This window comes from Mus caroli, unplaced genomic scaffold (genome assembly GCF_978045245.1).
Source record: "Mus caroli unplaced genomic scaffold, Mus_caroli_1 scaffold_16, whole genome shotgun sequence".
In the NCBI taxonomy this organism is placed as follows: Eukaryota; Metazoa; Chordata; class Mammalia; order Rodentia; family Muridae; genus Mus; species Mus caroli.
The window spans coordinates 39,308,745-39,323,167 of NW_028227271.1; the positions used below are offsets into that span (position 1 = coordinate 39,308,745).

The 14,423-nt window shown below is 40.1% G+C and overlaps 1 protein-coding gene across 3 annotated transcripts in view; it reads left to right on the top strand.

Moving 5' to 3' along the window:
- Adcy8 (adenylate cyclase 8) overlaps nt 1-14,423 on the top strand; it is a 218,216-nt gene that overhangs the window by 145,818 nt on the left and 57,975 nt on the right. For 2 of the 3 annotated variants that reach the window (XM_021183267.3, XM_021183268.3), the window contains exon 8: nt 3,708-3,905. The exons of the other annotated variant lie outside the window; for it this stretch is intronic. In XM_021183267.3, coding sequence (XP_021038926.1) covers nt 3,708-3,905 — 198 coding nt within the window. The remainder of the gene's footprint in view (nt 1-3,707; nt 3,906-14,423) is intronic. 3 annotated transcript variants of the gene reach the window in all.

A 14,423-nucleotide genomic window follows, 5' to 3' on the forward strand; every position in this document is an offset into this window, starting at 1 on the left:
ACAGTGCTGTGGCATTTCACAGATCTTCACCCATCTTCTAGCTCTTACATCCATTCCGATTCCCTTATCTTCAATGAAAAACTGGATGGGTCTCACAGGGATACTTTAAGCCTTAAATTTTGTACCAAAAAACAAGGCCAAACAATGTCAAGGCCACCCAGGAAGTGACAGGGCCTGGAGAGAATCAGAGCAAAAGTGGATTCAAAGGAAAGGAAGATGAATCTTACAAAAAAAATATTCATGGCATAAACCAAATGATGATCTTCCCACCCTCACTCAAATTCAGCTAACAAAGGGCTCCCCAGACCCTGTGGTGCTAATTTCCACAGCGTCCACATTCTCAAGCTATATCCTGTCTTTAAGATCATGGCTATGGAATGTCTGTAATTCACCTCTGGACTTTGGTATGTCTTAAGAACTGTGGGGAAGAGAGTGATTACAGAAATACCTGAAGAGAATATGGATCTGAACAAGAATAATTCTAGGAAAGACAGCAGCTGTTTTGCAATGAAAGTCTGACCTAAAAGTTCAACCCAAGCAGTAACTGACATTTCTGCTGCTGTTCTGACCTCACTGATATCTAAAGCACCAGATAAGGTGAACAGCATCATTTATTTATAGCAGCATCTATTTATAACAGCATGGCGATATCTGGTTAATGTGAAATATATGACTACTTTGTCCTGAGTTCCCAAAAACCTAGAAACACCAGCAAAAAAGAATATGCAGTATCATTGAATGTTAAATAATATATCACATCTATATTAAACGTGGACTTTGAATATATGTTCAATTATGTATGTGCAACTCATAATCAAATGTGCTGATAATATTTCCTCCACCTGTGTTTCTTATTCTGTATTCACAATTTGGAGGTCAATTTAAAACTGGAATCATTTGGGAACTCCAGTTCTGTTTTGACCTCATCTCAAACTCGCTCTTATAGCTAGGTGACTTATAAAGAAGAAAAATGTTGTGCTATTAAAAAGAGATTATCCTGATGTGACTCTGTGTAGACAAATGACTTGTGTCACACATTCCGAGTTACTCCTTACAAACGAATCATTGTAAAGACACACGTATCTAGACTTCCAATATTGGCAGCATCAGACCATTAAGATCAACATAGGACAAAATTCCAGTCTTCTCTGGTATAGTGTATCTATGATCATCCCAAGCTGTAGTTACCCCAAAAGTCATGTACTCGGTGCATAGGAGTTACACAAAAGTAGGATAATTGGCTTCTCTGTTCTTTATTTCAATTTGCTTGACATCTTGAGATGACTTGGTTCTTCTCTTTATTATATGTAGCCTAAATATAGCTGAGGGTCTCCACCACAACACTGGGATGGAAGATGGAAGTGTCTCCTTCCCAGCTAGTACCTACATCTCCATAGTACTGATAAATGAAAAGAGGGATGAGAACAAATTTACTCTCATTGGGAACAAATATCTCATTGATATCCAGGACCATGTAGGGGATTCTGAGCAGGAAATATTTCATTGGTCACTGCCTTATAAAAGTGATCAATGACATAGAATCCTCTGATCAGCAAGCAACCAACAAAATTCACCCCGAGTTTCCAAGGCCTCTTATAGATTAGCATCAGTTCCGGATGACATTTTTCATGAGCCCGTATCAGCTTGAAAAGAAATAAAGGCAAAGTATAAAAGTTACCTAATTGCTTGTGTTCATTTGGCACATAGCTCAATAAAAGAGCATTTACCTGATGTGTGCAAAGTGATGGGTTTGATCCGCAGCCTTACTAGAAAGCAGTTAACAATTAATTAATTCAAGCTTATCCTTGCTTCCAAGACTGTCATTTTGTTAGGAAAAGAAGTCCAAGCCCTTCTTTTTATGAAATAATGGTGCTCGTCTTTTTTAGTTGATTTAATGTTGATCTTTCATTGAGTACAATTGCCCTAAACCTGAACTTGTGGCCAACATTGCTGTTGTAACAAATCTGTCCCCAAAACATGTTTTGAAACTTGCCTGCCCTGTGAATCCTGGAGTGTTAGAGCTTCAGAAATAATGGGTTAGTAGAGTGGATATGCTTGATTTAATCAAGAGAAGGCAATCTGTAAGAAAATTAAAATTATCTACAACAATGGAGATGTGTCACTGCAAATGCATGTATATACTGTAACTATTGGATTCCAGCTGTAAAGACTTCTGAGGAAAGTTCTGGTATACCTCAGTCATAATGAATGTCCAGACAGAGACAACCTGAGTATTCCTTCCACTTCCTCTCCAAGGCAGAAAAGCATGTTATAGCCAAAGTACATGGGAAGAATTGTTGTCTATGAAACCAAATAGGAGATCCACTGAGGGACAACCATTTTAGCTTCCTTGGTTGCATAACCACATTGATCCTCAGGAAATCTAGCCCTCTGGAGCCTGATGTCCAATTTTCTGCAACATTGGTCTCTACTTCCTTCAAAGGACTATATGACTTCAAAGAGGCCAGAGTCCATGATTCCTAAAGTCAGTGGGTTCATCTCAGATTTGAGAAAGTCATAGCTCTTGATCAAGTATCTCTAAGGTGATTGATGCATGAAAGATAGAGGCCAGAGGATCTGAAAATTCTCCACCACCCTTCATGTGCTTTCCTGAGATGATCTATAATTTGATGTCAGCCTAGCCTGTGTTCCAAGAGTAGCTAAATTAAAAGGCTGGCAGAGGCAAACAGAGGCTATGGGTTTATACTTCCTCATAGATGTACCACAGCCTCATTCTTCACTCAGGGAAATCCTTGATGCTGGATGGAACTCCTCTACTCCTCTATCCCTTTAGGCCAACTTATACTTTGATTTAATTTTAAGTTTTCTTTAATGAGCTATCTTAAGTTGGAACTGTGAATGAGTATTGCATTTGGCTACAGCCAGCCAGTTGATTTTTATCAGTGGCGGTTGAGTCGCCAGGAGACAAGATCTCTGACATGTCCTCATGAGCCAATGCAATCTCTGCATCCACGTCCCCATGTCCAATTACCAGCCATGGCGGTACATCTTCCTCCACCTCATGCTGTGTAATCCTGGGAAACAGTGAGATGCTGAAATTGCTCGCATTTTTTTTTGCCTAAAGAATATTATACATATATCTATATGACAATATAGATATATAATGGTTTCTCTTGGAAGAAAACTTTCTATGTGTAAATAAACTGTATTAATATTTGTCAAGTTTGAGAAGCAGAGCCTGGCACATATGATTATCTGTGTCTGAGAGATGCTTAAAATGAAACTGCCAATCAGGAAGCACACTGAGTCTTCTCATCACCATTGGGTGAATGACCTCATCAAAGTGTAGAATCTGCTCAGTGGAAAAAGATCCCTTTGCTGTGATCTTTGGACACACAGACTTTCTGTTTCTTACTGGTTCTCTTTCTCTCATACCTGGGATGTGCCAGGTTAGAGAAATAGTGGTGACTCCCATTTCTCAGGCAACAACTCCCTAAATGCCTCAACCAAAGGAATTCAGCCACACAGAGGGAAGAGATCACTCCTCTCCCTGTGACATTTTGCCAGGTTGTGTTTCTCTGAACCAAAGGCTGCTAACTGGTCACATGTGGTAGGCTCCACTGAATACAAGTGCATGGGATGCTGTGACTGTATGCAATGCAACATGATCTAAAACAACATTGCATTTCTTTTGGATCCTAAGGGGACTAGCAGGTTTATTGTATCTGCATGTGCTTTCCCTCTAGACTCTGGCTGCCCTAACAAGAAATTCAATAAATCTGCTTCCAAACCATCTCGCACAAGCTTTGCATGTCCAGTCTGGGCCTGAGGAAATTAACAAGAGAATAGAGCATACCATCGACTTGCGGAGTGGCGATAAGTTGAGAAGAGAGCATATCAAGCCATTCTCACTGATGTTTAAAGACTCCAGCCTGGAGCACAAGGTAGAACTGAGTCTCCACAGTGGCTTTTTTTTTTTTCTGAAGTAAATTACTGTCAATGTTGGTGGGATTAGAGAGCACAAGGGCTGTGGTCTTGCTTTCTCTGTTCTTCCTTTGGTTTGGTTTGATTGGTGTTTTTTTTTTCCTTATGATCTTTGAAATAATGAGTAAACTGAAGGCCATGAAGGGAGATACTCATTAGATAAAGAAAGCCTCATCTCTGCACTTTAAGGGAAAGATGCCAAAGGAACAAAGATGCCTTGACTCAGTAAGCATCAAAAGGGTTTCTTCCACTTTGAGTCAGTAAAGCCAAGTAGTGTTGATAAGCCTTTGTATTTACTTCCATTGTAACCCTGATAGTTTAACATACATGGATTCTCAAAACCTGATGTAAATGTAAGCACTGAGCCCTGTATCACTTATATCTTAAACACTGTCTGATTTTTCACATGTCTGCTGTATTGGATCAGACTTAATCCTCTATCTAAATTTGATAGTAAACCATAGACCGTGAGTCAAGCTTAATCCCTCCCTTGCTCCTTCCTTTCTGCGTGACCTCTGGTACGAAAAATGACATCTCCGAGCCTGCACTCCCTTCTGTAAAAGGAGGTTGTTATACATGTCTCAGTCACAAGTTGTCTGGCTACTTTTTGTTCTTGTGATTTAAAAAATAAATAAATAAATAAAAACTGACAATGCAGTGAAGGAAGAGAGGATTTCTTTTGATTCACAGTTCAAGGTTCGGTCCATCATGGTAAGGAAATCAGGGTGTTTGAAGCAGCTGATCACATTACCTTCACAGTCAGGAAGAAAGGAGCAGTCAATGTTAAGGCCTGTCTCCTTTTCACCTTCATATTTGGTTCAGGAAGCCAGTTCATGAAGTGCTGTCGCCTACAGATAGAGTGACTGTTCCTACTCAGGTAACTTACTCAATAAAAGCCCATGTGTGTCCATAGGATAACATTTGTCGATAGTCCCTCACATGCATGCTCTGAGCTTCCCAGACTAGATGATTCTGCATCCTGTCAATTTGACAATCATAAACAATCACACAAGTTATTATGATAGTCTCCAAGACAATGCCTTGCTTAGGTAAATCGTTCAAATATGGCAAGCTGTCACTGGGCTGGTGACATTCTCTATTTCCTTCTTCTATGCCAAACCTGTACTGGGGAGAAGCAAAGATAGCAAAGATGGGTATATTGCTTAAGTCAACTGCTCCCTTTCACTGCCAAGAGCAGACCGTTCTTCCTTAACTGAACCCAGGGTGTGTTTCACATCTGCAGGAGCCTCCAGCAAGAACAGCAGGGTATTTGCAGCAAATTTCAGGAGTCTGACCCACTATTTCATGAAGCTCCTGTTAACGGTTCCTTTATGAGTTTACTCAGCTGCCTGGGAGATTGTGCTTTTCCCAGTTAGGAGAATTCACAACGGTGTGCACATGCCCTGTTATAACTTACCAGCCCTGTTCTCAATGAGATTCTCTGATCCCTACCTACAGACAGCAAACTCTAACATGAATACCTTCCACTTTCAGTTCCTAGTTCAGATTCCATTGTGTCTATGCAAAAAAAAAAAAAAAAAAAAAAACAGGAAAGAAACAAACATTTTCCTCACTCAACATCCCCCCAAATAGCAGGTGTGATTTTTCTTATTCATACTATAATTAAGGGCTTACATGCCAAAATTAAAATCATTTTGTCTTCTGGATACTCTACAAAAGGAACTAGGATAATGAGCAGAGGGAATTTTCAGAGAATCTTCGTAATTAGCCTGTATAGACATTACAGTTTAGCCCAGAAGTGAGCAAAACCCTTTACTCATTCATGCTAAAAGTGCACTTGCCTCTCTATCGCCCTAACTCCTGCTGGCTGTATTATCTAGTGTGTTTTAGCTAACAGTTTCTGCATCTTACCTGCAGCTCCCTGATACTAGAATGAAAATGGGTCGATGGCAGGCAAAGCATGTTTGAGTCTGAGTTACCTAAGCCTCTTCCAGAACAGTTAGAGGGTGGTACTCTAGTATACGTGGGGATTTGCCCATGGGTGATCCAGCTATGTGTCATCTAGCATGTGCTCCGTGGCTCTCAGGGTAAGGGGCGGGGTAGCATGCTTCAGGAGACCTTTAGTACCCTCCCTTAGGTTCCAGAGCCATTCCTCAGTGTCTTTCAGTCACAGATCCTCTTTGGCAAGTAAGTTACTGCTGAGCATAGACATGGCTTCAGCTATGTATCTACAGCAGAAAGTATAAAATGGCTAAAACAACATAATAAGGCAGATGCTTATTCAAAAGGGACAGAGAGAAACAGTGAAGAAGCCTGGGGGACTGAGGTTGAGGGTCACTAAGATTCAAAGGCCAGTGTTCTTGTTCATATCTCAGTCTCTGCTCAGATTCCTGGGGCTTGCTCCTACTGGTGCTTTTATGAAGAAGACAAGCCTGTCCACCCTCATCCTTGGTAAACTTTGGATGGAAGAGGCAAAAGACAAGGGTTTCGGTAGGAAAATGGCCTAAAGCCTAGCCAAATAAAGGCAAGATTCTGAAAGCATGGTATGCTACGATCCAAGAATAGCACCGGTAGGATATGTAGGCTTACTGCATCCTTAGAGAAAACTTTGCTCTCGCACTCACAAAGGGAACACTGACATTTCAAGAGGTTAAGCATTGGTCATAGAAATCCAAAGGCATGAGCCATATTTTATTGACTCTAGGGAATCAGTCATCAATCCAGTATGTATTATTCAGATATTTAAAAACTACACCATATTAGGAGTTTATAAAAAGCATGCACAACACACACACACACACACACACACATACACACACCACACACACACAACTGGGCTAGCACAATGAGGACAATGATGACCAGGAAATAAAATCCACCCAATACGTAGCACAGTGAAGAACCCACATTCCTAATTCTGTCAGTGAGAAGATAAATGGAAAGAATGCCTCACGATCTAAACTTCAAATAAGTCTACACAGCTTTGCCCCCAATTCAGGCTGTGTGAAAAGCCTAAAGCTACCCTAGTTGATACTGCCACCTGGTGGCTGGAAGAAATAATCACACACCTCCATGGAAAAATATCTCCAGGTTTCAAGATTCCCAAGACAGCAAAAGGCACCCTGATTTCAGAGGTGGCTAAATGCTCATGCTACCAAAAATTCACATTTTAAGTAAAAATGTGCATATTTTTAGCATTTCTAAATATCTGGAGTATTTATAATTGCAAAACCTCTTTTGATCGTAAAAGCATGTTCTCTGAAAGAAAAATGGACATGGAAACATTGATTGTACCCTTGCAATTTTGTATGGAAGGAAAGGTTCCACTCTGCTTAGATAACAGAAATAAGCAGGAATGAGGATTAGTTCCCTGCCTTTACAAGTCAACCACAGAGAACAAAGCTCCACTGGAATGTGTAGACATGCCATTCAGACAACTACCTGGCCATGACTTATAAGGATTGATACGTCCATCCACAGTATCATGTGCAACCAGGCTTTTGTGTACTTTGTAGTGTTGCACAAGTACTGGTTGCATGAATAAGAAAATGGACAAAGAGTTAGAGGAATGGCACAGTGGGCAAAGCACTTGCCACCCAAGTGTGGCGACTTGAAGTGAAATCCCCAGGATCTACAGAAAGTCAAGCATGTAACAACCCTCCCTAATTCCAATGCTCATGGGCAAGATGGGAGGTGTAGACAAGAGCATCCACAGAAACCTTAAAGCCAACAGCCTGGTGCATGGAGTGTCAAACAAAATAGATACACTATCTCAAACCAGAGAAAGGTGAGGACCTACCTCCAATATTACCCTTTGATGACACACACCATAGAACCACAAAAACACACATAAAACAAGAAAATGAAGAAGGACCTCGGGTACAATGATCAAGGAGGATGGCTGCACTTCCCATCACTTATCTCAGGATGTATTTTACAAGTGATAAACTAAAGACCATGAGTGGGCTTTGATCTGATCTCGTTCAGTAGATTTTTCAGGAGGGAAAACTACATTCTCCTTGATCTTCACTTAGGAATTCACTCTCTCATAAATACCTGGAAATTTCTCTGAAGAGGATATCTAGACTTCCTCAAAATCATCAATTTTATCGAAAAAAATCTCCTTATTGCTTTTTTTTTATATTGATTGTGACTGGGATTGAAGGTCTTTTTGTATTCCTTTTGCTCTTCAGATTTTGCCTTTGGGTAGTGCCCTTTGTCTTAACTCCCTTTATTAAGGCTCTCACATTTGCTTTGGAAGTTGGGAGGCTTTGCTTGCCAGTGGGGAACTTGCCCTTCTTGCTCCCTTCTGTTTCTAGAGTTCTTACAGGACGGTAGTATGTCTCAGCTTCGGGTCCTCATTCACCACTGGGACAAGACTTGCTCTGAATGAAGGTTAGGAAGGAGATGGCAGATAATTCCAATTACAGGCAGATGTCCCCAGACACAGAAGCCAACAAAAGACCTTTAGAGCCTTGGGAGAGTTGAGTAGCATGGGCACTTACTTGCAAGAACTAAGTGTGGTGTTCCATAAGCCATAGGATGGGGCAAGGTCTTCATGCTGAGTAAAGACAAGAATACGTTACTGGACATTCCTGTCATCAGTTGGACATTTTGACTTCTGGTGTTGGCATTTTAGTGGGTGAGGCATTAAAATAAAATCAAGTCGGGGAAAATCAGATTTTCTTCCTCCTTCCAACTCTGACATCATCTGTGTGATTCTGAAACTTCTGTCTTTAAGAAAGCCTCTTTCTGTAAAACTCTTCATTCTGCAGACTGCAGAGTTGCCTTGTGATCTTGTATGAAATGCAAGTGCCTACAGGTCAATTGTCCTTAAGAATCTGATTTTGCCAGGGGATATGAATTTGAGACATGTTCTTGGAGGATTTTGTTTTGTTTTGTTCTGTTTTAATTTTCAGCCATATTTCTTTGTCATATGGCTGAGTGGACATGATTGAGACCAGCTGGTATCAAAAGGTCCCTAGGTCAACTGGAGCCAGTATGAACTCTGGAAGCTCTGTAAAGCTTATACTGGTATCAGGAGAAAAAAAAAAGACCTTGATTCAAATTCCCCTTTGGAAATAAAATCAGGCACAGAGTTGCATATTATTCTACAGTAGCAGAAACAGATGGATAGTCTCTCTCGTCACTCCAATAGACTTTTCTGGACTCATGAAAAAACCCTTATTTTGTTCAAAGATAGTCTTCATTTTTAAAAGGAAAAAGAAGAAAAAGCATCGAGGTGATCACCTAGTAAACATGACTTGAGCCCAGTTTTTGTCAATATGATCTATGAAGCAAGACAAAGGACTTGACCTCACTGACATGATTACGATCAGATGTCCGTAAGGGTTAATACGAAAATTAAGGGCTGTCAAGGTGACTCACAGGGTAAAGACACTGGCTGTGCAAGAAAGAAAACTCCTGAGTTTGGGATCCCGGAATCTACATAAAAGTTGGACACTTACTGAAGCGTCTGTAATTCCACCACACTCCTTCATACTAGACCAGGTAACTTGGCATATCAAGATGGGCAGAGAGCCAGTAATGCCCTCTTAATATATCCTGCATCCTAAAGTACCAGGATTCCAACCTCTACCCACTTAATCTAGCACTGACTTGCCACTCATTAAGTAAGGTACTCCCATGATGCCCCTAGCTCATTGGAGCAGACACATTGGCTGCCTTGGCTCCTAGGATGTGTCTTAAGAATTAGAAAGACAGGCTCCTTATTTAAGGGCATCCTTTGTTTGAATAGCTCCCAATGCTGTGTCTCTTCCTATGAGAACAAGCCATTCACATGTTTTGATCTCTTTCACACATGGGTTTCTTCACATTCCCAGAAGAACTGTCTTTCTAGCCTCCCTTCTTGTTATTTCTAGCAAGTCCATCTGCTATAACTCAGAGCACTTGATCGGTTCAGTTCACGCTCTGCTTGTCTGTGTTCCGCTATCCATCCTGTTCTGTGCACTGGAGAAAGACAGAAAGCCACAGCTTCTGTTCTCATGGAATTTATACTCTAACTTTGTGATCTTGAGCCAGTCACTGACTTTTCCATTCTAAAAAATGGGAACAAAGTGCCTATGAGCTGTGAGGCTCTTGGGCAGGGGAAATCCACTGAGCATTTATGTGCCTCAGAGTTTGCAGTAAACTGCTACTAAGATAGCACATGTTTAAGGAGGCATATTCACCTGTCATTTACTGTCATGTCAGACTCTATCTTAAACATTTTACACTTGTTACCTCATGCATTGTTACAATACCCTTTCTGTAGGTGCTAGCTTTACCATCTGACAGGTGTGAGCCTCAGAATATGGGTACCTTTTCCAGGGCAACACAGATGGAATTCGAATCTATTTCAGTATGTCTCCTAATCCCAGACTACCACTAATACAGAAGCAAAATCCTACAACTTATAGTGCCTGCTTTTCATGCAGTTTAGAATATCTCTGTGATATTGATGGTAAAGGATATGATACAGGGAAGTGATTACAAAGCAATTCATGTGGCAAAGACCTTGAAGGGACGAAAAGAGTAAAAAGTATTTGAAGGAAAGAAAGGAGTGACATGTAAACTCATTTGTTTACCTACTTTATCTACCCACTACACAGATGTATATGTACACACATATACAAATAATCCACTACATGTCCTTGCCACATGGGAAAACCACTGAGATAAGCTAACACTAGGGCAGCTGTATCACTCTAGCTCTGTAGGCACATGTGTCCATCAAATAAGTGAATAAACAAATTCATAGAATACATTTTCTCTTAAAACAGTGGGAATAGAAACAATCCTGAGCTCTGTATTCGGAAAGCAGAAAAAGGTGAACAGTCAAGAATTTCTTACGTAACGGACTGGTTTGAAACAGCATAAAAAAAGAAAAGGTGGCTCTTACAAATACTCAAGGCATGTGAAGTTAAATTGAGAGGGACATCACATTTTATACATAAATCAGCTCTTAGATCTTGCTCATTTCTATTTAATAAAGACTATTGCAGTTTTCATGATATGAAACAAGGTCTGAGCTGAATGCTTTCAAAACATTCATTTAATGTCACTATTTCCTGCTACCTGATAGTTACTACTTGCCACCCAAGAACCGATAATTCTTTGTCTGCGTAAAATTGATATTTTTTATGTGTTCAGAATTTCTCTTAAGTGTCTGTGCACTTTAAAAGTTAGGTGGAGGGTTAACAGGTTTTAGTAAAATTGTATCTGACACTTCAAAATGTTTCCTCTTACTATAGACTCTTAATTTACCATGACTGAAATAGGGAGGCATTTGACCAATAAGGCTTGAAACCTGAATAACTCACTGTTCTGATGTTCTAATGTTGGCTTCTAGAACAATAACCAGCACGCACATCTTTCTTAGAGATGATCAGAATTTTCTTGCATCATGCCATTCCTGCTTGGAAGTTGGAGATGGAGTCAAATGGTCTCAGATGTTGTTTTTACAATTTTTTTTTCTAAATCAGAAACATCCTCATCTTCCTCAGGGTCTCATTTTGAAGATTATTTTGAAGAAATGGTTCTCTTGTAACATCTGGTTTCTCTTAGGGTTTTTTTTCTTTCTCCTGTCCTTGTAAATCTTAAAACAGTAGGAGTGTTTAGGTCTACTTCTTCATGTATGAATGACAAGTTTCAAAAAGGCTCCGAAAAGAAACCCAGCCCTTATTAAGATGCAGCTTTATCGGATTTCCCATATTCTTCGTGTCTTGCAAAACACTGCCATTTGTACCGGCCTCTAGGCAATCAAATAATTTTAAGGGCCATTTCACTTGTGTGTTTTTATTAGACCAATTAGCCATCTCCACTCCTACAAAATCAGTGCTTTCAGAGTGATAAATACCAATTCTGCCTACAATGATATGACACAGAATGATAGAATTGAGAAGGTTTCATCCCAGCCCTTCATACTGAAGCATCATTGTCTGCAACCAGGGCCTTCCAAGCAAAGAACATAAAAGAGATACCATCCTCTTGGTTTTACAATGGCTTGTGCAATGGTCAGTCCAATTCCCTACCAAGAATGCTACCACTTGCAGTTTATAGATAGAAAGTAGTATGACTTATACATCTGCCTTATACATGTGACACAGTTTATCTCAGAAACATGTTATCATGCTCCTTTGAGTCATTAACACATAAAAATATGCACTCTCTAGCATCAGGTTGCTTGCAATGGTCTCTTGTAAAATTGTTACTACCAATGAATGATTTTATTGGATGAGAAATAAGAAAAACTAATATATTTTAAAGCCTAAATTTCACTACAAATTAGATGTTTTGTTTTGTTGTGGTTATTCCATTTGTACAAATAATGTAATGTAAGTATGCTCTAGGCCATCACCATGAAGTATGATACACAACCTTAACAATAGAAGAAATCAAAGTGGCTGGGTGTGGTGGCACACGCCTTTAATCCCAGCACTTAGGAGGCAAAGGCAGGCAGATTTCTGAGTTCGAGGCCAGCCTGGTCTATAAAATGAGTTCCAGGACAGTCAGGGCTATACAGAGAAACCCTGTCTCGAAAAACCAAAAATAAACAAAGAAAGAGGTGGGGGAGGGAGAGAGAGAGAGAGAGAGAGAGAGAGAGAGAGAGAGAGAGAGAGAGAGAGAGAGAGAGAGAGAGAGAAAGAAAGAAAGAGAGAAAGAAAGAGAGAAAGAAAGAGAGAGAGAGAAAGAGAGGGGAAAGGGGAGGAAGGGAGGGAGGGAGAGAGAGAGAGAGAGAGAGAGAGAGAGAGAGAGAGAGAGAGAGAGAGAGAGAGAGAGGAGGTCAGGTTACTTAATTCTTATATACAGAATTCACAGTTTGTCCCAATTGAGAATCTCCTTAAATTTAGACTAATTAAAGATGTGATAGAAAAATCCTCTTTCTTAACACTAGTTTTATCCAATGATAGTGAAATTTCAAAATAAATAAACACAGGGTTCATTTATTCTATACCTAAAAGTGTCTATGACTGAGATAATGCTTATTTCTGGGCAATATTACTGAGAAATGTTGCTAACAGTAAAACAAAGACAATAAATATAACCCACGTCATTTATGAGGTTATCATTTTCCTCATAACTAGTCACAAAGTGCATGGTTCAAATTTGGAGAGGTAGCTTCCCCATTACTTTTATTGGACGCATCCGCCACACCATGTAGGGATGTGAAAGTGTGTGGTTTTGTACTGGGTATGGAGAATCCTGATAAATAGAATGTTTTCCTTCTTCCTCACTAAATAATGGGGCTTAGGACTGTCTCAGGGGCAGAGACAGAGAAGGAGAGAGGCACTACCCATCAAATCCGTGCATACCTCACTGACCTTTATACCTCTGTGGATAGAGAATCTGGAGTGGGCTTTTCCTCCATGTGACCATGGATCCACACTTGGATTTCTCACTTTTCTTGGGAAGGATCTAGAACCCATTGACCCTCATGACTCTGACTATTCTAGAGATATCATTTCCGTAGACTTCAGGGCCAACATCTTCAAACATGAACAAAGTACAGCACATTTTCTTTGAGCATTGCCTTCACAAGGCACTGCTTTGAATGCTTGTTACATATGAACTCAGTTTATTTTCCATAAACCCTTACAAGTGGCTCCTATAACACTCATTGTCAATGTGATGAGAGTGAGATAGATAAAACCTAGTAGAGATGACCCAAATTCCACAGCCAGCAGATGTTGAAGCTGAGGTTCAAAGGCAGTAGTTGTAGTCTGGACCACTCCATGCCCACAACTGAAATAAAGACATATTAATGGGGTCAGATGAGGACAGAACAGAGATGAGACAAAGAATGTCTAATTCTGGAAAACTGAAGCATATAACAAACCTAGCATAGACATACACCCAAGTATTCAAACCCTCACAAGTCAAAAATGAAGCTCAGTGAATCAGTGCTGAGTCTCAATAGTGTAACATCCTGAGACAATTAGGAATTTTCTTTTCATGAGCCTTCTTTCCTTGTATTTCAAAGTCACAATGCATTTCATTCTGAAACCCAGTATTCCATGTTTGATTGACATCAACGGCAAAGATTTTTCTCTTTGTGGCTGTGCAAGAGACTAACTCAAACATGAAAATAATAGGATGGTTTAGCACTGCAAACCTTACATGTCCCATTTGGCAGAAAAGATAAATAAGGTTCAAAGAAATTGGTTTATTCATAGAGAAATCCTGATGGGCCTAGAGAGAAAAAGTCTCCCTACATGATTCTACCAGGTTGCTATTTGAAGAAAATGACATGCACAAAACTGTAGTTTGGACCAATGGTGGATGTGCAATTATTTAAATGTCATCTGTAAGAAACACTCAGTAGAGGAGTCACCAGGACTGTCTGGTGTCTATAGGGAGAGCTATTCTCGAAGTGAGACGAGGTCACTGAATGGGAAGGAACCTTACATAAAAAGAAAAGCTCAAACTTAAGCACTAGAGCATTTAAGCAGAGAGTGTTTGTGATGTAGGATGTCCTGCACAGGCTTAAAGTCAGAAAACATGCTTCCCTGACACAA